The 25,778-nt window shown below is 42.5% G+C and overlaps 1 protein-coding gene across 1 annotated transcript in view; it reads right to left on the reverse strand.

Annotated features, from left to right (window-relative positions):
* Positions 1 to 7,834: 7,834 nt before the first annotated feature.
* relt (RELT TNF receptor) overlaps positions 7,835 to 25,778 on the reverse strand; it is a 76,520-nt gene continuing 58,576 nt past the window's right edge. The window contains exons 9-12 of the mRNA XM_067985862.1: positions 25,372 to 25,474; positions 19,716 to 19,934; positions 18,635 to 18,809; positions 7,835 to 11,104 (exon numbers count right to left, since the gene is read on the reverse strand). Coding sequence (XP_067841963.1) covers positions 11,093 to 11,104; positions 18,635 to 18,809; positions 19,716 to 19,934; positions 25,372 to 25,474 — 509 coding nt within the window. The 3' untranslated portion in view covers positions 7,835 to 11,092. The remainder of the gene's footprint in view (positions 11,105 to 18,634; positions 18,810 to 19,715; positions 19,935 to 25,371; positions 25,475 to 25,778) is intronic.

Raw genomic sequence — 25,778 nt, forward strand, 5'->3', positions numbered from 1 at the left:
GCAGTGTAGGTTTACTAGAATGATACCTGGACTTCAAGGGTTAAGTTATGAGGAGAGATTACACAAATTGGGGTTGTATTTTCTAGAGTTTAGAAGGTTAAGGGGTGATCTGATCAAAGTTTATAAGATATTAAAGGGAACAGATAGGGTGGATAGAGAGAAACTATTTCTGCTGGTTGGGGATTCTAGGAGTGAGATTAGAAAACACTTCTACACACACAGGGTTGTAGAAGTTTGGAACTCTCTTCCGCAAACCGCAATTGATACTAGCTCAATTGCTAAATTTAAATCTGAGATGGATAGCTTTTTGCTAACCAAAGGTATTAAGGGATATGGGCCAAAGGCAGGTATATGGAGTTAGATCACAGATCAGCCATGATCTTATCAAATGGCGAAGTGGGCTCGAGGGCCTGAATGGCCTACTCCTGTTCCTATGTTCCTGAGGTCTGCTTGCCTGCTTGAGCAATGAAGCCTGAATCTGTGGACGTGACTTCTGTTCCTGACAGGTTTTGTGGGCGTGTCTTCTCCTCTCACAGCCTTTTCCAGCCACACAGCAACTCACGCTGCTCAGAGGCTGGGTTGATAGCGCACATTTTGTTTAAAGTTCAAATTCAAGCAATTTGATGCCACTGACCCGCAGTAAGTTTTTTCGTTAATTTAATTCGCAGGAGCTGCGATGAGCGTTGCCTCACTGCTCTGCAGAATTTCTGGCTCAATAAGACAGGTGACCAAAAGCTTGCTCAAACAGTTGGGTTTTATGGAGTGTCTTAAAGGAGAGAGAGAGAGGTGGACAGGTTTAGGGAGGGAATTCCAGAGCCTAGGGCCTAGACAGCTGAAGGCACGGCCGCCAATGGTGGAGCGATTAATATCGGAAGCGTAAGAGGCAAGAATTCAAGGAGTGCAGAGATCTCGGAGTGTTGTAGGGCTGGAGGAAATTACAGAGATCGGGAGGGGTGAGGAATTTGAAAACAAGGATGGGAATTTTGAAATCGAGGCATTGCTGGACCAGGAGCCAATGTAGGTCAGCAAGCACAGGGGTGATAGGTGAACAGGACTTAGAACAGGTGAAGGATAAAGTTGCTCTGTAGCAGGAGTCACTGCCTTCAGGATAAGAGGAGTGAAAATTATAGATTTTAAAATTTAAAAATCTAGCAATTGTGCCAAGACAAACAGCAGCAAACTAGCACCCACAGAGTGATTGCCCAATCATCACCTTTACCTTCTCAATGAGACTCTAGCTGGTGGTAAGGTTGAAATGAAAATCATATTATACCCCACCAGCAACATCCTGGTGGTCACCATTGACCAGAAACTTAACTGGACCAGCCATATAAATACTGTGGCTACAAGAGCAGGTCAGCGGCTGGGTATTCTGCAGCGAGTGACTCACCTCCTGCCTCCCTAAAGCCTTTCCACTATCTACAAGGCACAAGTCAGGAGTGTGATGGCATACTCTCCACTTGGCTGGATGAGTGCAGCTCCAACAACACTTAAGAAGCTCGATACCATCCAGGACAAAGCACCCCATCCACCACCCTAAACATTCACTCCTTTCACCACCGGCGCACCGTGGGTGCAGTGTCTACTTACTATCTACAAGAGGCACTGTAGCAACTCACCAAGGCTTCAACAGCACCTCCCAAACCCACGACCTCTACCACCTAGAAGGACAAGGGCAGCAGGCACATGGGAACACCACCACCCGCACGTTCCTTTCCAACTCACACATCATCCCGACATGGAAATATATCGCCGTTCCTTCGTCGTCGCTGGGTCAAAATCCTGGAACTGTGGGAGGACCTTCACCACACGGACTGCAGCAGTTCAAGAACGAGGCTCACCACCATCTTCTCAAGGGCAATTACGGATGGCCAATAAACGCTGGCCTTGCCAGCGATGCCCACATCCCATGAACGAATAAAAAAAATTATGAATTATTTCTACCTTAGCCAACTCACCCCTCATACCTATGTAATTGGCTTTGTTTAAATTTAGCACCCTAGTTTCATACTTAACTAAATCACTCTCAAACTTAATTTGAAATTCTATCATATTATGATCATTGTCCCCCAGAGGAACCTTAACTATAAGATTACCAATTAACCCTGTCTCATTGCACAATACTAGATCTAAAATAGCCTGTTCCCTAGTTGGTTCCTTGAAATATTGTTCTAGAAAACTGCAGAAGGCCATGGTGTAACAGAACAGTTCAGCTGAGACGACTTCCATTTGGTTCTCAGGGCGGATATAGGAGCTGTGGTGATCAGTGCACAGTGGATTTTGACATCATGGAGTTTCACTTCCTCTGATTAACTTAATATGTTCATGTAAAGTTCATGAACTTTAACAGAATTGTTAACTGATTTTAAATGGGTTAATGATTGTGATAAAGTAGAGCGCAAAGGAATTAAGCAGTGGAGGTTAAGCCCTCTGGCATTCTGCAGCATTACCCTGACTGGTAATGAAGTGAGTAATTCCATCAATATATCACGTGCCTTGTTAGGTACATTGTTCAGCCCATGAAATAAGAGGATGCGATACAATTGTCACAGAATTTCTCCCTCCCAGATAGGCAATGTTTGTCACACTGCTTGTCCGACATTCAGTATGGACGAGCAAAAAATTTCCTCCAACTAAATATTGGGAAGACCGAAGCCATTGTCTTTGGGCCCCACCACAATCTCCGTTCCCTAGCCACTGACTCCATCCCTCTCCCTGGCCACTGCCTGAGGCTGATCCCGACCGTTCGCAACCTTGGCTTCCTATTTGACCCTGAGATGAGCTTCCAACCACATATCTGCTCCATCACCAAGACCGCCTACTTCCACCTACACGACATTGCCAGTCTCCACCCCTGTCTCTGCTCATCTGCTGCTGAAACCTTCACCCATGCCTTGTTACCTTTAGACTTGACTATTCCAATGCTCTACTTGCTGGCCTCCCATCTTCCATCCTCCATAAACTTGAGCTCATCCAAAACTCTACTGCCCATATCCTAACTCACACCAAGTCCCATTCACCGAGCACCCCTGCGCTCGCTGAGCTACATTAGCTCCAGGTCCGGGAATGCCTCAATTTTAAAATTCTCATCTTTGTTTTCAAATCCCTCCATGGCCTCGCCCCTCCCTAGCTCTGTGACCTCCTCCAGCCGTTCAACCCTCCGAGGTCTCTGCGCGTCTCCAATTCTGGCCTCTTGTGCATCCCTGATTTTAATTGCTCCACCATTGGTGGCCGTGCCTTCAGTTGCCTGGGCCCTGAGCTCTGGAACTCCCTAAACCTCTCTGCCTTTCTACCTCTCTCTCCTCCTATAAGACACTCCCTAAAACCTACCTCCTAATATCTCCCTATGTGGCTCGGTGGCAAATTTTGTCTGATAACGCTCCTGTGAAGCACCTTGGGACGTTTTACTATGTTAAAGGCGCTATATAAATGCAAGTCATTGTTGTTGTTATTTAAAGTCCAATACCTGTATTCTCTTCATCCGCATCCGACAAAAAAATCCTGTGCGAAACCATGCTGCCACTTATAAGAAACCAGAATTAAACTAGACAAATTAAAATAACCTTTACAATCACACTATTGTAACAATCATTTTATTCTCTGCTTGGATCAATTATGTTGTCTTAACATCTTGATTTTTATGGTGCAACGCCATTAATCTGGAATTTGTTCACCATCATTTTTTCCTATTTTCTGACCTAATTTAACCTGACCATTGGAAAGCCCTTATTGAACTGACCAGCAATTATGAGGGAGTTCGATGGAAAGGAAAATCAGGCGGCTTCTATGCTGGTTGTCGATCTGCAATGTCAACTTTACGGCCAGTCCGCAAGATAAAAAAATGCCCCTTTGGCTTTTCAGCCTGCAAAGGAGGTGCCTGAGAGATGAACTATACAAGATTGTTAAATGTATAGGAACAATTGACCTAGAAAATTATTTACAATTAAACTGCAGGACTAAAACTAGAGGACAGGGGTTCAAGCTAGTCCAAGGTAGTTTTTGGGCTGGTATCAGGAAATTCCTTTTCACACACAGAGTGATCAGCGAGTGCTGGCTTCCAGATAGAGCAGTGGAGGTAACAACCGCAGAATCATTTAAGATACAATTGGGTGCTACAATGGAGGTGGGGAGCATTAAAATCTCTCTGGATTGATTAATTATTCCTCATTCATAATTATCTTGTGGTTTTTTTTGTTTTTTTCTTTCATAGAATGCCACATTAAAATACTATTAAAGAGGAAATTGTTCATAATTCAGTCCTAATAGCGTGGAGGCATTTTAATCTGATTTTATATAACAGCTCCTGGCATCAAAAAGTTAAACTATCAGTTTGTTTCATTGGCCAGCTTTTATCAGTGCCAAGTATTTTTTGCGTGCAGGTAATAAGCTGATTGTGAGGTACATCAATATCCACTAGGGGGTGCCCCAGCATGACTGTCCTTATTGAGAAGTAGCCGAAGAGCAGCTTTAGATTGTGTTACAAGTTGCCAAGCACTAAGAAATTCATGTGAGCATAAAATAATGCCATGAGGGCCATGGTTTCACTCCTGTGTCAATTAAAGAGCCGACTTTACTAGAAATGTGAAACATTAATTCAGCAGAAATAACAGGATGATTCACAAAGAATGAGTGGAGCAAGCTGGAAAAGAAGGAAGTGATTGATGGTTTTGGTTATATTTCTCAGAAATGAATGCCTTTTATCCAACAGAGAATTATTCATAATGCATTATTCCTGATAATGCTGCTCCGAAGATACCTCACAAGGCACAGTGAATATCAGATGAACCAGAAACCACTTGTAAATTTACCAAAAAGAAAACTAAACAATGACTCACTTGGATCTGAAAGTTTACAATCCTGCCAGAATTTACAGCCAGTTTTCTCTTAAACCACAGTTAGTTAAACTGTTGGCTTTACATCTGTCAACCTCCTAGATTTTATAAGTCTTTGAACATGTTGTCGCTGCCCAAATCCATGCCTATCTTTCCTGCAACTCCATGTTTGAATCCCTCCAATCAGGTTTCCGCCCCTGCCACAGTACTGAAACGGCCCTTATGAAAGTCATAAATTACATCCGGTGACTGTGACCGTGGTAAACTATCCCTCCTCATCCTTCTCGACCTGTCTGCAGCCTTTGACATGGTTGACCACACCATCCTCCTCCAATGCCTCGCCTCTGTTGCCCTGATGGGTGGGACTGCTCTTGCCTGGTTCCGTTCTTATCTATCCAGTCATAGCCAAGAAATCTCCTGCAAAGGCTTTTCTTCCCGCTCCCGTACCGTTACCTCTGGGGTCCCCCAAGGATCTAGCCTTGGCCCCCTCCTATTTCTCATCTACATGCTGTCCCTCAGTGATATCACCCAAAAAAACACATCAGGTTCCACATGTATGTCGACGACACCCAGCTCTACCTCACCACCATCTCCCTTGACCCCTCCGCTGTCTCTGATTTGTCACATTGCTTGTCCGAATGAGCAAAAATTTCCTCCAACTAAATATTGGGAAGACCGAAGCCACTATCTTCGGTCCCTGCCACCGAGTCCATCCCTCGCCCTGGACATTGTCTGAGGCTGAACCAGACTGTTTGCAACCTTGGCGTCCTATTTGACTCTGAAATGAGCTTCCAACCACATACCCACTCCATCACCAAGACTGCCTACTTCCACCTCCGTAACATCGCCCGTCTCCGCCCCTGCCTCAGCTCATCTGCTGCTGAAACCCTCATCTGTACCTTTGTTACCTCTAGATTTGACTATTCCAATGCTCTCCTGGCCAGCCTCCCATCTTCCACCTTCCATAAAATTGAGCTCATCCAAAACTCGGCTGCCTGTATCCTAACTTGCACCAAGTCCTGTTCTCCCAGCACCCCTGTGCTAGCTGACCCACTTTGGCTCCCAGTCCAGAAACGCCTCGATTTTAAAATTCTCATCCTTGTTTTCAAATCCCTCCATGGCCTCACCCCTCCCTATCTCTGTAACCTCCTCCAGCCCTATAACCCTCAGATCTCTGTGCTCCTTCACTTCTTGCCTCTAGCGCATCCCTGATTTTAATCGCTCCACCATTGGCGTCCGTGCCTTCAGCTGCCTAGGCCCTAAGCTCTGGAATTCCCTCCCTAAACATCTCCATCTCTCTCTCTCTCTCTCCTTTAAGATGCTCCTTAAAACCTACCTCTTTGACCAAGCTTTTATCTCTTTATGTGGCTCCGTATCACATTTTGTTTGATAATCGCTCTTGTGAAGCGCCTTAGGACATTTTACTACATTGAAGGCAGATATAAATGCAAGTTGTTGTATAAGTAACAGGCAGACAAATGTATAAAGAATATTTAGCAATAATTAGGAATCGAATCAAGGAAACACTACACTGTTTCTCCTTCGTTCTCTTCACGATATAACAGGACATTGGAGAGGTCTCTGAAGCTCGATAGTAAAAGACTGTTCAGCATGGTATGAGAAGTGGAACCACATCATTAACAATGTTTTCTCCCTCACCCACAGGAGGTCATTCCAATTTTCTGTTTTAACAAATGTACAAATAATGAACAGACCCCCGTGCTCTGGGTTAGCCTGGTTTCTTAGGTTTTTACACATCCACAGATTTAGATCAGGATACATGCTGGTTTCCACAGCCTCGTCAGTTTGCTTTGAGTACCGTTTGCTTGATCTGTTTTTTATTAAAATCATGTTCTCAGGATGTGGGCCCATCTATTGAGTTTGATCTAATCTCAGCCCTAGTTTAAACCACTGTAAATGCCAGGAAATATTTACATTCCCAGGCATTCTGACAGTAATTTTAAAAACTGTATAGCTTCGCCACATCTCAAATTGGGGAGAAAATAAGTGATGGTATCATCAGGGTCACCACTCCCTCTCTTTTTTTTGATTGACATCAGTACCAGTCAAATCATAAAAACATAGGATTTGAGAGTTCTAAACTGTGAACCTGTTGTACACGGTTACATACCTGCCCAGTTTAAACTCTTCATCATTATGCTTTTGGTAACAATGCTGAAGGTCACTCTGAAGTTGAATGCCTTTCAGAATAGTTGGGTGGGTAGTTTGCTGCAGATGTTCTGGACTGGGTCCAGCCATGAGGCATGGTCCTCAGATGCTTTAACCCTATTTCTACCCACCTGAATGTGAAAATCTCCCTCATACTCACAAGGTAACTCCTCCCAGCACCCACAATCTTCCATCTTGGAGTGGTTGATTTGGTAGCCTTGTCACAATGGTTCAAATATGTAGAGTGTTATTTTGGATTGAAAAGGTGCACGATATTTATCTACAAACAGCACTAGTTGGTGCTGCAAGACTCTTTTGGATCAGGTGGTCATGGGGTGAAGAGTAAACAACAGAAAGGGGGAGGGGGTGGAGAGTGGGCGTCCTGCATTGTTGAAAGTTAAAGTCAGGCAAAAGCAAGCCGTGGCCTAAGGTTGGTCTGCACTGCCTGTTTCTGCCCTGTTCAGAAAGCCACTGCTGTTCAATTGTTTGTATTGATTTGACCAGAGCTGCAAAGCCAGCTGTTAAAGTTCCTTGGTGGTTTTTATGAATCCATTTGCATCAGATGGATCTTACGTTTGTGCCTCAGTTTTATGAGCCAGGGTGTGTGAGTTTTGACGTGAGTTTGTCCTTTTCTTCAATAAAAGGATGCAGATTAGACATATTACATCCAGCATTGATTGAATAAATGGAGTAAAAACCTCTGCTTGGTTGTTAGCATTTTCACTCAAACTGTAAATTCACAAATCACATAGATCAAACCTACACAGAAACAGGACTACTTAATATCATCAGAAAAAACTTAAGCGCAACAATAATCAGTATGCAACTGAGTAACAAACTTTATTTCATTGGTAGAATCATACAGTGAAAATCCTGCAACATAACCAACCACAAATAAATACAACGCATGACACAAGGATGGTTTGTACTCAGTGCATTCACTTGTACTTGTCAATACTTTACAGAAAGTCCAAAAAATGGTACAAGACTAGGAATAAATTAAACAGCAAAATAACTATTAAAACAAATTTAAAAAGCAGCAATATGTAAACTAATATTCACCCAGTATTAAAATGCTGTAAACAAGTTTTGCAAAGGGGATAGAATCAGGAGTTGAATCACGGTGAAACACCTGACAGATCCCCTCTTTAAATACTCACATAAGTGTATTAATGATGATCTTACAATCAGACTTACATGGATTTTTTTTTTAAATGGGTTACTCCTTCCCTGTAGCCAGCCTGGAGTTAGAAGAATTCTTGGTCTAGTCTTTTATGTTTGACCAGGACCGAGCTTGTTGCTTAAAATAAGCTACCACCAGTGGTCTTTGTAGCATCGACCATAGAGTTTTCAACCCAGAGGTCATGGGTTTCAATCCCATCCTCACTGGGCATATCAAATTGTAGGACCAGTTCTGTAACATGCTGGGGGTCTCTGCTGTAGAACCCACCCCATTTATATTGCAGGACAGAGTTCATAACACTGATGGGTACAGAGAAACACTTGCACACGAGTAGCTGCTCACAAATACGGCCACTGCAGGTGGGCTGAGTAATTGCCAACACATGTCCAGAGAAAACAATGGCTGGCACTGCAGGGGCAGCAGCTTACATTTGCAATTGCTGGCAAAGTTGCCTGCAGAGCAGTCTTGGAAGACCACCTCCTGAGGTAGTTCTCCACACCTTCGGCAGCAGGAGCTACATTATAAGATGCTGCCACTAGAGCCCAAGTTGCCATTGACGATAGTGCTGGGGTGTATAATAGTTTGTGGTAATACTTCTGTTGTCTAACATTATGCAGTAGACCGAATTTGTTATATTTTTTAAAAAAAGCAAGCTCAGTTCTTGAAACATGTACGCTCCCCAAACCTTGGACCCACTTATAAATCTAAAGATGTTAGAAAAATGCCATGCAAATCAGATGGAACCATCCTCACTGAACACTGTGGGTCAACAGAGCCCCAATTTTCTGTTCTCAAGTTTGAAAAATTACATTTTGTCAGCATTTCACACTATACACACTATAATAAAAACAGAAAGATTTTTTTTTTAAGAATTGTTATGTTTGCACTCACCATCACAAGTGCCCAGAATCAGTGGAAAGGATCCCATTTAAGTGCTGTGGGATGCACCCAATGCCACTTCCAGTGATTCAGGATTACAATATTGTACAATTCCACTTTTAATAGTTAGTTTGTGTCATAATTCCCGGTTTGGGCTGGTGCTGTAACTATCACAATTATCTCTTCACAACTCAAGGCCTGTGTCAGGGCAATGTCTGCATTTCTGGCTGGAATCGCCTAATGACAGACATGGAATGGCAAGCTAATGAAACAGCACGCAGAGGCCCTGCCAGCTCTGGGCGTTACATCACGGACTGCTCTTAGATACATGAGCCAGGTGAATGAACCCCTCCAGCTGATGGATCTTCACTGTGTGCAAGACACAGGCAAACACTTCATGTCAACTCCTCTCAGCAAGGAGTCACTCCACCTGATTAGCATCTTCAAGATACACAGTGACGTCGGTAGTGCACAGAGATAAACCGACCATCCACAGGTGCCGCCATAGGCTGTGTGCGTGCATGCTCCTCTACTAGTTTAGAAAAGACACTCTGCCTTCTTCCGCCTGCCACCCGCACCCCCCTGCAGAAGTTGACATTTGCAATGGAAACATAATGAATTCAATGCCAATTCATTCTACATGTTTAAACAGACTGCACATCTGCATTTCGTAAAATGCCAGTTTCTGGTTGAGGCAACACAGCTGTTGCAACACTCAGCAGAAGCTGCACTCTGACCACTAGCAGTGAGTTAGTGAAGGGGAGATGTGTGCTGTTAGTACACAACAGACTCCAAGTTGAAAATCCCTAAACACCCCTCCATTTTAAAGAGAGAAAATGACACCTGAGGTATAACTAAATGGTAACAATCTACTTGTGGAGGTAGCTACTATGCATTTTTACGCTATTTCTTCTTTTAAAAAGGTACATTATTGCTTCTTGACATTTTAAAATCCATTTACAGTAATACAATTTACAGAGAAATTAGGAAGTTGAGAAAGCTGTAGTATCCATTTTGACCACTTTAGAACATTTTTTGTTTTCCTAATAATGCCGATATTGCCTTTAATACTTTAAAACTGCACAAGCGTCAGGTTTAACCTGACTGCATTTACCACAGTATCTAAGATAAAGCTCAGTTCTTAAAAGGGGCAGTGTCCCTGCTGCTTGTTCTATGGGTTATATCAAACCTTGAGAGTTTCTTTAAATTGTTTTTTTCTAAATAATTACAGTAAATATTCAATGATGTTGACTTTGCTATTAATCACTGATAAGCTGATAGTTCTGAACTTTCACTGAAAATTATCATCTTATTGCCTTATTAAAATACTTTTTTTTAAATACAAGAATTAACTAAGATTATGATTGTTAAAATTCCTGTAGTGTCTGGTTACTCTGTCCCTACTGTCTTTACTGTCTGTAGGTCATAGAAAAAGCAAAGCTTGGCTTTGTTCACTTAGCGTACTGTGTGGCTCAGTAGTACAGTGCAGGGCTACCATGTAGGAGGTTTCGAGGTTCAGTTCCACCATTCAGAGGGCTCTGGTTGACCTCAAAATAAAATATTAAAAAAGCAACAAGAGAAAGTGCAGCTTTGTCAAACAAGCGGATCTTTCAAGCTGTGTAAAAATCTGTCTCTAAGAGGCAGCAAACTGGAAACCACAGCTTTTTTCAGGTTATAACCTTTTTTTTCAAAAAACAAATTAAGAGTTTAAATAGAACGTTCAGCAGGATGTAAACTAACATGGTGTCGTGCGTCGTGTTTCAGAGGATGCATATTTCAGCTGTCGACAGACATTGTTCCTTGAAACTCAACTTTAAAAAATGAACTGCGCTCTTTCTCACACTGGACTTTACGCAATTTCCCAGAATGCATTCCTACTTCCTCTCATTTTGCCATGGATAATCTAGAATATTTGGGAGAGGGATTTTTTTTTTCCTTAAATGATCTTGGAATCGGACTTGTGCTCTCCGCCTTCATTTCAACCCACACTGCAAGTAACTTCTTGGTCTCCTCATGATCTTCAACAAACTCAGTCACCAACCTGTTTAAAAAGAAGAAAATGGCATTTTGAGAAGTGGTAGACAACAACATCCCTTCTACACTCTTGATGTAGCCTGTGACCATATATCTTGGTGGTTTATTGTCTCCGATCTAGGGATCAAATTCCTGCTTAAATTGCCACTCTGAGGTAGAGTTAGACTAGTTGACTGCTGACATCTGATCACTTACTGATGGTGTGGACGGTGCTGTTTCTGTGCTTTGAATATAACTTAGCATGGGTTCCTGGCCACATCTGGTTTGATGGAGGTAGCACAGAATGCAGTGCTGGAGTCACATTAATTTGGGTAAAAACTTGTAAACGTAATCCACCTCCACCACTCAGTTCATTGTCCTTTACTGTAGATACACTATGTAAATGTGAGGGTACACAGAAGTCAGTTAACTTTCCATTTGACATTTTTGACTATTTAACCATCTATTATTCTCAAGCTATCAATAACAGTGTGGGGTTAAAGTTACTGCAGGTTGGAATTCCAAAGATAGCAGGTTCAGGGGAGAACTCCAAGACTCACAATCACACACAAACCTATTTCCAGCTACCACCTACCCTTCTAATGGATAGTATTACAGGATCTAAACTATCAACTGTCTCCCTTTAATTCCTCAAACCCTAATGAGTGGTCCCATTTTGAAACCAAAACAAGATTTGCTGCAAATTTTAAAAAACTCACCAATAAGAATGAAATAAGGATTAAATAATCTTTAATCATGATTTCCCACTTCAGAAAGACGGCTAAAAGATTGCTAGAATCACCCACACCCATCCTTGAAGATTTTCATACAACTACCTACACTGACACAAAAGTAACTCCCTTAACCAAAGACGGTTAGAGTCAGAAAACATACCTCTAGATGGGCTTTCAGTAACAACTACTTCTTGAGGGAAAGAATTCAGTGTAAAGGTTTTCCATTATTCAGGAAACTGCATTGAACTAAATCTTTACATTAAGACCTATGCTGTTCTACATCGTTTAGTGCATGTTTACAACAAGCAATCGAACCAATGCACGTTTCATTAAAAGACCTGTACAGTCTTTAAAGTGCGGTAACGCACCTTAGCATCCTCATTCGTATTCAAAGAAATCCGCATTTTCATAACATTTTCTCTCAAGAATCAGTTATTCCCCATTTAAAAATCCATCTGAGCCTGTCGACTAGTTAAATCAAAGTAAAAGAATAGACTGGTGTAAGTAGATAAAAGGACACACTTTCCTGGAATGCATATCTGAAGTAAATAATATTTGTTATGCAACCAAATTTCTTTGGATAGAGTTTAAGCTCTGAAGACATTCAATGCACAGTTACTAGCTTTTCATTTATTTGTATTGTGCTGTTTTATGGTGACCAAACACATCAAATTTTGTTTTTACTACATGGGATTTCAGGATTTTTACTGGTATTTTGAGAATTCGTTCTGCAATTCAGTCAATTTTTCCACTAACCTCAATCTGTTTTATCCTCCCCTTGTTCATCTGATTTCAGTCATGTGGGTTAGTGAGACATCTTTTGTTTACTTTCCAGTATTAGAAATAAATGATAAAACCCATTACATCAGCTTCATTAAAATAATGAAACTGCTGGGGGAGGGTGGGAGGGGAATCATTGTATACAATCTATAATTATATAATTTACTCAAATTAACAAGGAAAAAAAATGTCATAGGAGTTTTCAGAGGCCTAAAAAGTGATCACAGAACTCTTTGCTCAAGGGGACAAGAAAACAGCTGACAAACAGTGCCAGGTTAAATGGAGAAACAACCACGCTTTAGAATGAAAATAATTACTTCAGCACTGACATTCAGTTCTCTTTAAGAGAACATGCCTTTTTCAAAAGAATAAAAAAAAGATTCCTCATTCGTGCACTGAATGTTTAGTTTATAAAATCATCTTCATATCCCACTGGACAAAAATAATAGATTCCCCTGCGTTTCTTTTCCTTTTGTGCTCATGCTTCAAGACTAATGCTGATGATGATTGAATAGTTGCAGCCAGTCTGCAAAAATATTTTATGCTTGGAAAAGAAATCTCCTTTCTATCAACTTGGCAGTGTAGTGATCAAGTTACTGGACTAATAATCCAGAGAACATGAGTTCAAATCCTACCATGGTAGTTTGAGAATTTGAATTCAGTTTTTTAAAAAATCTGAAAATAAAAAGCTGGTACATGAAGCTGTCAGATTGTCATTAAAAAACCCAATTGGTTCAACAGGGAGGGAAACCTAATGTCCTTGGCCTATATGTGACTCCAATCCCAAACTAATGTGGTTAACTCTTAACTGCCCTCTGAAGTGGCCTAACAAGCCAATCAGTTGTATCAAACTGCTAGAAAGGAAAATAAGAATACAATTACAACTTGCATTTATATAGCACCTCTAACGTGGTAAAACGTCCCAAGCCGCTTCACAGGAGCGATTATCAAACAAAATTTAACACCAGGCCACACGAGGAGATTAGGACAGGTGACCAAAAGCTTGGCCAAAGAGGTAGGTTTTAAGGAGCATCTTAAAAGGAGAGAGAGTGTAGAGAGGTTTAGGGAGGGAATTCCAGTGCTTTGGACCTAGGCAGCTGAAGGCATGGCCGCCAATGGTGGAGCAATTAATATTGGAGATGCACAAGAGGCAAGAATTGGAGGAGTGAAACCAGACAGACCACTCGCAAGGACAGGAGCAGGCCATTCAGCCCCTCAAGTTTGTTCTGGCATTCAATTAGATCACGGCTGATCTGTTCCTCAACTCTACTTACCTGCTGTTGCTCCATAACCTCAACTAACAAAAATCTATCTTAATTTTGAAAATTTTGATTGAAATTCAATGTCCTTGCTCTTATTTGCAGTAAGCACTGTTTTTCAAAGCACAGAATTCCTGCACACACCAACACTTTGGAATTCTAACTAAAATGCACTTCCAGTGCTCTGTTGGTATGGGTTTCTGTGCAATCAGCTCTATTATGAATAACATGCATGTAGATGCAGTGGCTTATTATCTTCCTGTTATACCAGTCAATTACAGATCTGTATAGATGCCTCAAAAAGTAAATCACTAACAGCACAAAGTGGTCACTGAATTTACACTGATTCTGCTCCAGCTTGATTTGTTTCCCAAACATTTGTGTCTCAGGAGCTTCCCTAGTGGTTATGTTGCTAAGTGCACAACCCAGTCCCTGGGAGAGAAATCAATGGAATGAAAATCAGGTGGGTTCTATAACGGGTAGGGGGGGGGGGGGGGGAAGGGGGTTGGAATCTGCTCTGCCAGATTACTGCTCCGGAATCTGCCCCCATGTCCGACTCCCGATTTGATCTAAATTAGTTAATCTGAGCTGAGATGGCAGGAGGGCTTTTACAAATTTTCCTCTGTGCTGCAAGGGAGGGAGGAGCAAAATTGGCCAGGGAACCTGCTCCTGATCATTATCCAGTGATTCCTGCTGGAAAGTGTGGATGTGCAGGCGTCGGATCACAAAGGGATTTGGACTCAGCTCTGAATAGCCTGCTGACACTCACCAGTAGCAGAATGGCCACTTGGGTCAAAGTGCTGAACGGCAGCTGACCCCCATTCCCCAGCATACACGAGTGCCTTCAGGAGAGGAAACTTTGGATAAAAAGGATTTGTGCATTTTAATGGCGTAAACCTTTTCACTTATACCTCAAATTATAAGGTCAGTTTTTGGACTGATTAACTGAACTAAGAGAAACTGTACAAGACATTTGGTAGGCTATAGTTGGAGTACTGTGTGCAGTTTTGTACAACCTTAAAGAATGTTGGAGCCGTGGAATAGATACAATGTAGAATCACTAGGATGATACCAGGGTTAAGAGTACATAATTTTGATGAGAACTTGAAAAAGTAGGGCTGAAGGAAGACCCCAGTGGCATGGGGCGGTGTCCTTGACACCTGCAATTTAAAATTGCAGTCAGCAGGATCGGGGCAGGAGGCCAGCGGTAAATCTCTTGCTCCATTTTAACTGCCCCCACGCTCGGGTAGTTAAAATTCTCCCCTATTGCTCTTGTCCTTGTCCTTATCCTTATCCTTCTGGATGGTTGAGATTGCAGGTTTGGGAAGTGCTGCCGAAGAACATTTAAAAAGTACTTGGATATGCACTTGAAGTGCTATAACCTACAAAGCTATGGACCAAGTGCTGGAAAGTGGGATTAGGCCATTCGGCCAGCGCAGACACGATGGGCCGAATGGCCTCCTTCTGTGCCATAAATTTTCTATGATTCTAAGTCTTGGCGAGTTGCTGCAGTCTATCTTGTGGATAGTGCACACTGCAGCCACTGTACGCCAATGATGGAGGGGGTAACTTTTTAGACTAGCGGATTGCTTTGTCCTGGATGGTGTCGAGCTTCTTGAGCGTTGTTGCTGCTTCACCCATCCAGGCAAGTGGAGAGTATTCCAAGACACTCCTGAATTGTGCCTTGTACATGGTTGAGAAACTTTGGGGAGTCAGGAGGTGAGCCAATTGCCACAGGATACCCAGCCTCTGACCTGCTCTAGTAGCCACGGCATTTATGTGGCTGGTCCAGTTGGGTTTCTGGTCAATGGTGACCCCCAGGATGTTAATGGTGGGGGACTTGGCGATGGTAAGGAGAGGTGGTTAGCTCTCTCTTGTTGGAAATGGTCATTGTCTGTTACTTGCTACTTATCAGCCCAAGCCTGAATGTTGTCCAGGTCTTGCTGCATGAGGGCATGGACTGCTTCATTATCTGAGGAATTGTAAATAGATCTGAACACTTCTGACCTTGTGATGGCGGGAAGCTCATTGATGAAGCCATTGAAGATAGTTGGGCCTATAACACTGCTCTGAGGAACTCCTGCTGTGATGACCTGGGGCTGAGATGATTGGCCTCCAATAACCACAACCAACTTCCTTTGTGCTATGTATAATCCCAGCCACTGGAAAGTTTTACCCCTGATCCCCATTGTCTTCAGTTTTACGAGGGCTCCTTGGTGCCACACTCGGTCAAATGCTGCCTTGATGTCAAGGGCAATCACTCTCACCTCACCTCTGGAATTCAGCTCGTATTCATTTTTGGACCATAGCTGTATGAGGTCTGAAGCTGAGTGATCTTGATGGAATCCAAACTGAGCATCTACACTCGTCATTAAATCAGGGTTAGTCATCTGGCTTGATGGTGATGGAGGAGTAAGGGATATGCCAGGCAATGAGGTTACAGATTGTGGTGGTATAAAATTCTGCTGCTGCTGATGGGCCACAGTGCCTCATAGATGCCCAGTTTTAAGCTACTAGATCTGTTCTTAATCCATCCTACTTAGCCCGGTGGTGGTGCCATGTGACATGATGGAGGGTCTCTCCAGTGTTAAGACAGGACTTGGTCTCCACGGGGACTGTGCGGTGGTCATGCCTAGATGCATCTGCAACAGGTAGATTGGTGAGGACGAGGTCAAGCAGGTTATTCCCTCGTGTTGCTTCTCTCACAACCTGCTGCCAATGGCAGCCACCCATGCCTCAAGGGGCCCCCTCCATAGTAAAGATGCTGGAAAGTCTGGAGGTGGTGGCCAGGCGAGGTACACGCGCCTAATCTGAACAGACGTACCACTACCAACCATATGACAGGCCCCCACTTAGGGCCCGGGGTGTGGGAATTCCTGATGTAGGGAGTCGCCCACACTGTCCTAGTCCAATGACCATGTTTGGGGTGGGCAGAGGCTCCATCCCCAATAGGGCTTCAGAAATCCCAAAAACAAGACAGAATTTGGCATACCTGGGATCCGGCTTTGTTTCCGGCCATTCTGGCAGACTCTTGCTGAAGTTACAGCTACTGGGGCCATTTTGTTTTAATGCTGCATTCTACAAAGTTGGTGCAAAATCTGCTTCTAAAATTTGGATGTACCTATCTGTTACTTGGCAGCTTGGCTTAACATAAGAAATAGGAGCAGGAGTAGGCCATACGGCCCCTTGAGCCTGCTCCGCCTTTCAATAAGATCACGGCTGATCTTCGACCTCAACTCCACTTTCCTGCCAGTTCCCATATCCCTTGATTCCCCGAGAGTCCAAAAATCTATCTAGCTCAGCCTTGAACATATTCAACGACTCAGCAGTCACAACCTGCTGGGGGTAGAGAATTCCAAAGATTCACAATCCTCTGAGTGAAGAAATTCTTTCTCATCTCAATCTTAAATGGCCAACCTCTTATCCTGTGACTATGTTCTCTAGTTCTTGACTCTCCAGCCAGGGGAAACAGCCTCTCAGCATCTACCCTGTCAAGCCCCCTCAGAATCTTTATATGTTTCAATGAGATCATGTCTCATTCTTCTAAACTCCATAGAACATAAGCCCATTGTACTCAACCTCTCCTCATAGGACAACCCTCTCATCCCAGGAATTAATCTAGTGAACCGCCGTTGCACCGCCTCCAAGGCAAGTATATCCTTCCTTAAATAAAGGAGACCAAAACTATACACAATGCTCCAGGTGAGGTCTCACCAAAGCCCCGTACAATTGTAGTAAGACTGCCTCACTCTTGTACTCCAACCCCCTTACAATAAAGGCCAACATGCCATTTGCTTTCCCAATTGCCTGCTGTACCTTCATACTAACTTTTTGTGTTTCTTGTACCAGGACACCAACATTTAATAGTTTCTCACCATTTAAAAAATATTCTGTTTTTCTATTCTTCCTATCAAAGTGAATAACCTCACATTATACTCCATCTGCCACCTTCTTGCCCACTCACAACCTGTCTACATCCCTTTGCAAACTGTGTCCTCCTCACAGCTTACTTTCCCACCTATCTTTGTATAGTCAGCAAACTTGGATACATTACACTCGGTCCCTTCGTCCAAGTCATTAATATAGATTGTAAATAGCTGAGGCCCAAGCACCGATCCTTGCGGCATCCCACTAGTTACAGCTGGCCAACCTGAAAATGATCCATTTATCCCTACTCTCTGTTTTCTGTCCATTAACCAATCCTCTATCCATGCTAATACATTACACCCCCAACCCCATGAGCCATTATCTTGTGTAACAACCTTTTATGTGGCACCTTATCGAATGCCTTTTGAAAATCCAAATATACTACATCCACTGGTTCCCCTTTATCTACCCTGCTAGTTACATTCTCAAAAAACTATAATAAATTTGTCAAACACAATTTCCCTTTCATAAAACCATGTTGACTCTGCCTAATCATTTTATGATTTTCCAAGTGCCCTGTTACCACTTCCTTAATAACCTTTCATTATCTTTCCGTTCAGTTAATCTGACTGAGACATGTGCTGACTAGGACTTGCATTTCTTTGTTTGTTTGCAGCTGATGGACAATAAGCAGCAAGGAAGAACCCTGAAAGTACAAGTAAGTGGCCATTAGCCAGCAAAGGCACGATGGGCCGAATGGCCTCCTTCTGCGCTGTTTCATTCTATCCTTCCATGAAGGGTCGTATCAAGCCAAGACTTGGTACTACAGAATTGGAACCAGACACAATGGAGTTGTACTCTTGGCCCAGACATGCATTTAACTGGAAGTCAAACACTCTGGTGTTTCTCTACTCTTACCTCTTGCTGGCTGGCTGTGGATTTCGGGCATTTCATCGAGGCACTGCCCAGCAGAGATTTATGATCCACAGGTTCATCGCAGGTAATGTCTATTGAATCGGTGTCGTTTGACACAGACAGATTTTTCTCTTCAATTAGATTTTGCTTCTGCTCAGGAATTTGAGCAACACGAAACCTGTTATCGTAAAATTAAAAATAAAAATTGGAAATTTGAAAAATGCACTATGAAGAATCATGAATATGACCAATTTCACAAATACTAAATATTATGCTTATTTTATTATGATTCTATTAGTCAGAAATTCAAATGGTCTAGATATTGTTACAATTCGTAGACTACGACAAAAACTTCAAGCATCTTTTACTGAAAATACATAAATAATGTTTCTATATCTAAACTCAAGACAACGACCGAGGGCCTTAATTCCAATCAGAAGCTGGAAGGCCTTATATTCTGGAGGAAAAAATAAAAGAATCAAGGCCTCCAGTCAGCATATTTCCTGCATTTAATTTACTGCCCATAGGAATCAGGTGGTTCCTGCTGGTGAGTTCGTGTACTCAGTCCAAAGTGGAATATTTGGGACAAAGGATTTTTTTAAACAGTAAAATCTTGTTCTCAGATATGGGACAAAAGGACTGTTGCAATACCGACCCTCTCAAGACAAAACAAGACTAGAGATGTTAAAGAAAATAACTATTTTATCCTGGGAGTGAAACCAGCAGTGTGTCATTGTGAGTGTGAGTGTGTGTGTGTGTAAGCATGGGGAGGCTGCTGACACCTGTGGAAACATACTTCCAACAGAATCAGTGACTTCAGGAGAGGATGGGAGAAAACTAAGTCTGGGGGGCAAAGAAATAAAAATAATCTAATTAACAGTACCACACAAGTTCAAGGAGACGTTTTTGAAAGATTCAAAATTCGAGTCCACATGGTGAAGGGTGAATAGAATGATATACAAATCCTGTCTCTACTGTAGCATAATGTATAATTGAATAACTTTCATGCTGTACAGAAATCATGTATATTGTCTGAAACCAATGCATTCGGAAGATATGGTTTTCAGCGCGGTACGCTGCTTACCTGCCGACAGATAAGATGGTGATTTCGCCGGGCCTACTGGCCCTGGTTCCCACTTTCACAGGTTTTGCAGCGTTCCGGGCTGTCGGATTCAGCAGAAGTTCTGGCCACTTCTTCTGACTGCATCGGGTACAGCTGGAACCCAGCAGGGTTGCTGAGGTCTGCACAGTGTGAATGTGATGGTGTTTGCATAGCTTGGGAATGGTTAACAATGGAATAAATCTGTAGACAAGCAGGGGGGGGGAGCGAAATGTTAGTTGTACCATTAAAGTAAATTCTAATAGCTTGAGTGCTGAGCATCAGACAAAAAGTAGACATGTTGCAGGTAGAGAAGAGTCTCTCTAATAGAACCAGTGATATGAGCAGTGTACCAACAGAAAATTAGTTTTATAATCTTCAAATAAATTAAGAATGACCAAAATTAATTTTTCAGTGAATTAATATTTCAGTAAAGCATATTCTGAACAAAAAGATGGTTAGCAATCAGTGCAACAGACATAAGTGAAACTACAGTTGAGATCAAAAAATTAGAGCTTTGAAGGGGGGCACCCTTCATTTCAGTATAAAAGGGCCAGTGAAGAACGCGACTGTAATTTGCAGACTGTGGGAGGGCCCCAGTCAAAAGATTCCATTAAATTTCCTTTGTTTATGGTCGGTTAAATTTTTTTTTAAAGGAAGTAAAATAAGGAGGGAGTGTCACCTCCAGGGCCCCCTTTAAAATGAAATAGTCACAAAGAAATATGATTAACATTCTTCTCTTCTCTTCATTGTCAGGAAATGACTGTAGATGATCACAAGCTTGTATTAAAACAGGGAGGGAAAAGAACTGGACATGAATCCAACTAACATTTGTAAGATAACATTACCCAGTGATTCCCTGGCTCCTAAGTCATTTTTATTTGTTTAAGCAATGAGCGCTGATGATATCATCAGGCTGATAGTTGACTTTAAGAAACCCTATCTATCCATTTGGTTTTGGATTTAAAGTCAATTTTCAGACAAGGGGAAGATTTTACACAATGCACAGCATGCTGATATAATGACTGAACAACAGAACTTGCAGCTATGTGATCCAACAGCTGAGGGGAATTAGAAACCTCTCTTAAAATTAATAGTACACTATAAGTTTGCCACGGCACTTTTTACAGTACACGTGATCACAGACAAAACCCTTCATTGTTTTAGCTAGAAAGACCCAATAACTAATTGTAATGAATGGAAATGGAGTCTATCAATGCTGTATGTTCCCACAACTCCACCTAATTCAAGTACGTCTGCATCCAGTAATCTATACAGGTGGCTGGTTGCCAGCCATCGGATACAATTTTCCATTCTCTTCAAGTAACCCACGGCGCTCTGCACCAAGGTCATCAGAGACACTTGGACAGGAAACCATCCGTCTAGTTTTTAAGCTTCTTGTTTGTCACTGGGTAATTAATCGTTGGACACACAACCAATCACTAAAAAATGGTGCAGCTGACATTATGGTCAACTCCCTACTTGAAAAGATGGGGTTTTCTGCTCTCAAAAAAAAAGGCACATACATAAAAATCAACCAATTCATCAAAAAAAATTCAGGGGTCATTCATCTCGTGGCAGTTTAAGAGATGTGGGGGAGGGGTTTGTGAAGAAAAGTAAAGTAGAGTTCTTCCCCATTCTGTCTTGAATTTAGACTGAGTTAAAGTTTCAATGTTGCCTAACAGATGCTTTCTGTTAGGCAACATTGCACCGAGTTTAAGGATTCCTGTTGAGTGTGTGACAGGATGATATTATTCAGCTCACAAGTAGGATGTGTGGGGGAGGGGTCAAGGTCATTATAGTTCATCATCAGCCAGTTTTACAGATCTAGCACGTACAGTTAGCGAGGATCTTAGCTTGTAAATGCCGACATTGACAAGTAAGAATGCAGCTTTTCTTTTTGCAATTAAACTTTCAAACCACAGCATTTGTAGTGGATTCAGAGCAGGCTGTTATGTTACTAATGGTCATTGTTTACACAAAGCCTATACTCCATTTATATTCTGGATTTAAAACGAGCATGATTTGAAATTCTGGTAATTTTCATGCTCAAAAGTGGGCAGCATAAAATATTAAACTGTTCCCATATAGCTGTAAAACAATCTATTTATTATAAATGATGCTGTTCAGGAAAGGAAGACCTCTTGGATAAGACTTATTATGGGCAGACACGTGGCAGATGAAATTTAACGCAGAGAAGTTCAAAGTGATACATTTTGGCAGGAAGAACGAGGAGAGGCAATATAAACTAAATGATACAATTCTAGAGGGGGTGCTGGAACAGAGAGAGACCTGGGGGTTTATGTGCACAAATCTTTGAAGGAGGCAGGACAGGTTGAGAAAGCGATTTTAAAAAGCATACAGGATCCTGGGCTTTTAAATAGAGGCATAAAATACAAAAGCCATGAAGTTATGTTGAACCTTTATAAAACACTGGTTCAGCCACAACTGGAGTATTGTGTCCAATTCTGGGCACTGCACTTTAGGAAGGATGTGAAGGCCTTAGAGAGGGTGTAGAGAAGATTTACTAGAATGGTTCCAGGGATTTCAGTTTCGTGGATAGACTGGAGAAGCTGGGGTCGTTCTCCTTAGAGCAGAGAAGGTCGAGAGGAGATTTGATAGAAGTGTTCAAAATCATGAAGGATTTAGATAAAGTAAATAAAAAATTGTTCCAGTTGGCAGAAGGGTCGAGAACCAAAGGACACAGATTTAAGGTGATTGGCAAAAGAACCAAAGGCGACATGAGAAAAAAAACTTTTTTACGCAGCAAGTATTAATGATCTGGAATGCGCTGCCTGAAAGGGTGGTGGAAGCAGATTCAATTGTGGCTTTCGAAAAGGAATTGGATAAATACTTGAAGGGAAAAAATTTGCAGGGCTACAGGGAAAGAGCGGGGGAATGGGACTAACTGGATTGTTCTTCCAAAGAGCCGGCACAGGCTCGATAGGCCGAACGGCCTCCTATGCTGTAACCATTCTATGATTCTACAAGCCTGACAATTGTTGATGATTTAGGCCGACGAACACCTAAGGCATTTGCATGACATTCCTCCGCTCACTATTTTAAGACAGGCATTAAATGGTTAATGTCGTATAAGCATGTTAAGTCTGCTAACATTACCAACAGTGATTTGATGGCTGAAATTTTTTTTTTGCCGCAATTGTTCCTGGTCTTTTCTGTTAACTGGAACGTGATGGGGCAAATTTTCCTAGATCTGTAAAGTGCAGCACGTACCACAAACCCGGAAGGGTCGGAGTGTACACCTGTAAAGAAACCCGCCCAATTTTCTGATATTGCTGCACTGGGTAATAGTGCAGTCCCAGGAAAATCTCCCTTAACTGCACAGCTCAGTGAGGCAGCCAAGTTATCGAATATTAGACAGAAAAATAATCTTCTATATCGGAGGGTGTGCATATCTTGAGATGAGCTGCTTCATTTCTGTTTCCATTTTAATTTGATGCTTTATATGGCAGTTGAGAAGCAGCTTGTTAAATAGCTGCATTACCATGGCAACAATTACCATTACAAACATAAGCATTGAGGGACTGTACTGATCACTTCCAATAAAAGATATTTTGATCAGCGTTCTGGGAAGCACAACAGTATATTTCAGATTAGTTGATACCAGTGCACTAAAACTTTTTTTTAAAATATAAAAACAAAAAATAAAATTGTGCTCAAGGCGAGGGATATTAGTGGTGGGAAATGAAAAACTTTCCCATTTGAGGCATCCATTGGAAGCATCAAGCATTTCCAGGTCTGGTATAACAAGGGTTGGATTTTCACTTTGTTATTTACAGCAAAATTGTAAACACGTGTACAAAGAATGCAGTTATGATCTTGGAATAAATAGCGAAACTCCCCCTAGAATGCCTTAACCCTACGGCACTCCTGAATGCATCAGTGTCACATTTCTTCGTATCAGCCATCCATCTGGCCTCCCTGGGGTTTTTGTTTTTGTTGTTGTGGGTTTCTGCCCACTAACTTACTTCATATCAACCAGCAGACAGCAAATAATCTCATCCCATCAGTCTGGGCTGGATGTGAACCCAGGCTCCAGAGTGTGTTAGTCGTTAAATCCACAATAGTACTATAGCACACAACCACTAAAACACATCCACAACCTTGGAACAAAGCTAAGAAGCAGCTGGAGGCCCATTCCAATGGGGTTCTGTAACTCAGGCTCACCAATACCCTGAAACACAGTTCTTAGTGACTTGCAGACTTATCCAAAGAACAAAGGGGGAATCTGTTCTAAGTAGAAGTTTGTTAGGACATGGGGTATGATTTTATCTCAGAGCCGGGTGCCCCACGTGTCCATAGGTATTCAGGTGGGGAACTCGGAAGCCAATTGAGGGCGTCTCAATCTGCGATCGCAACTCAATTGACCTTCCTGAATTCCCATGCGCCAGGCAACCGAATTGACAGGCTGGTTGCCTGTCAGAAGGGAAAGAAACGGCGAATCAGAGGGGGTGCGGGGGAGAGAGATCATAGGCCCCGGAAAAAAAAAGCTGGGGGGGGGGGGGGGGCGGTGTGCAGGCGGAATGAGGGGGGCGAGGAGGACAACCGGGGTTCAGCCAGCATCGGTGATCGGGGTGGTGGGGGGGTTGCCAGGTGAGCTTTTTAGGATGAAGCACTCCTGCTCCTCCAGGCCCACAAACAGACAGTGCAATAAAAAGGCACTCACCTCATGGATTCGGCCCTTTTTGCCTGTTTTCACCTGACATGAATTGGAAGCAATGGCAACCCCAAACAGCTACGGTTGAATTCATTTAAGTTTTCCAATACACAAAGAAATAAGTACCTCAACTATTTCAATGAGGTACAATGCCCTTTTAAGTATCGGCCCGCTGGCTTTAAGTGGGGCGGGAGGTCCTGGTGTCTGTCGTGCACGTGCAGACACACCTGCCTAGGTCAAACCCGGACGTGGGTGCACTGGGGCCGGGGTGCAGTCCTGCTCCAAAAAACTGTTATTTTAACCTCCCACCCACACATTCTTGGGGGTTAAAATTACCCCCATGGAGTCCGAATCCCACAGAAGAGAATCCGTCCCGGAATGTCCTACCAGAAACAATGGTGGACGCAGAATTCATAGTAGCCCTTAAAAGGGAAGTAGATGAACACTGGAAAAGGAAAAATATAAAAAGGGGATGAGAGAAGGACAGGGGGGGATTGGGACTAAGTGGGTAGCTCATTCCGAGAGCCAGCATGGATGTGAGGGGATGAACAGTCTCTTTCTGTGCTGTAAAATTCTATAGCCTTGACTTTAATCTAACTCGCCTGGTGGGAACGGGGCTGATTTAGGTCGGACACTGTCTAATTTTACTCTCCATTGACTTTAACACAGAATAAAATCAGATGGGGCATAAAACGGGCGTCCAACCCAAACTCGCCCGATTCTGCCAGGCGCGTAAGGTTGAAATCAGGGCTTATGATCTCAGATTTTTAAAGTACGAGTCATAGAATCATAGAAAGGTTACAGCATGGAAGGAGGCCATTCGGCCCATAGAGTCCATGCCGGCTCTATGCAAGAGCAATCCAGTTAGTCCCACACCCCCACCCTAACCCCGTAGCCCTGCAAATTTTTTCCTTTCAAGTACTTATCCAGTTCCTTTTTGCTTTTGTCCAAAAGAAAACTTACTTTTCTGCCACATTTTTATTGGTGATTTCTGCCATGTTGTTATTAGTAATCCCTTCCTTCTTTTCATACTCCTTTAACATCTCGTGCAAGGCTGCAGCGTTTTCTGTCGTAAGAAAAAGAATGTAATCGTGGTTACATATGAAGTGTATTGAAACACTGTCTAATTCTAGGGGCCTTTTTCCATTGTCAATAATATGTTGGTTCTCAACTACAAAGACAGATGGTTAGGGCCACAACCTTGAGATCTGCTATATTATTTTGTACTTCATTGAAAAGTCTTCCACAGAAATGAATGGGAAGAAAACTATACCCTGAATGTTTATATAAATACGTGAAACTGATGTAATGAATCACAAATGAATCTGGAACCAGTTTGGACTTTAAGCTCTTACACACAATGGACAAAG

Source organism: Heptranchias perlo, chromosome 6 (assembly GCF_035084215.1).
Source record: "Heptranchias perlo isolate sHepPer1 chromosome 6, sHepPer1.hap1, whole genome shotgun sequence".
NCBI classification, from domain to species: Eukaryota; Metazoa; Chordata; class Chondrichthyes; order Hexanchiformes; family Hexanchidae; genus Heptranchias; species Heptranchias perlo.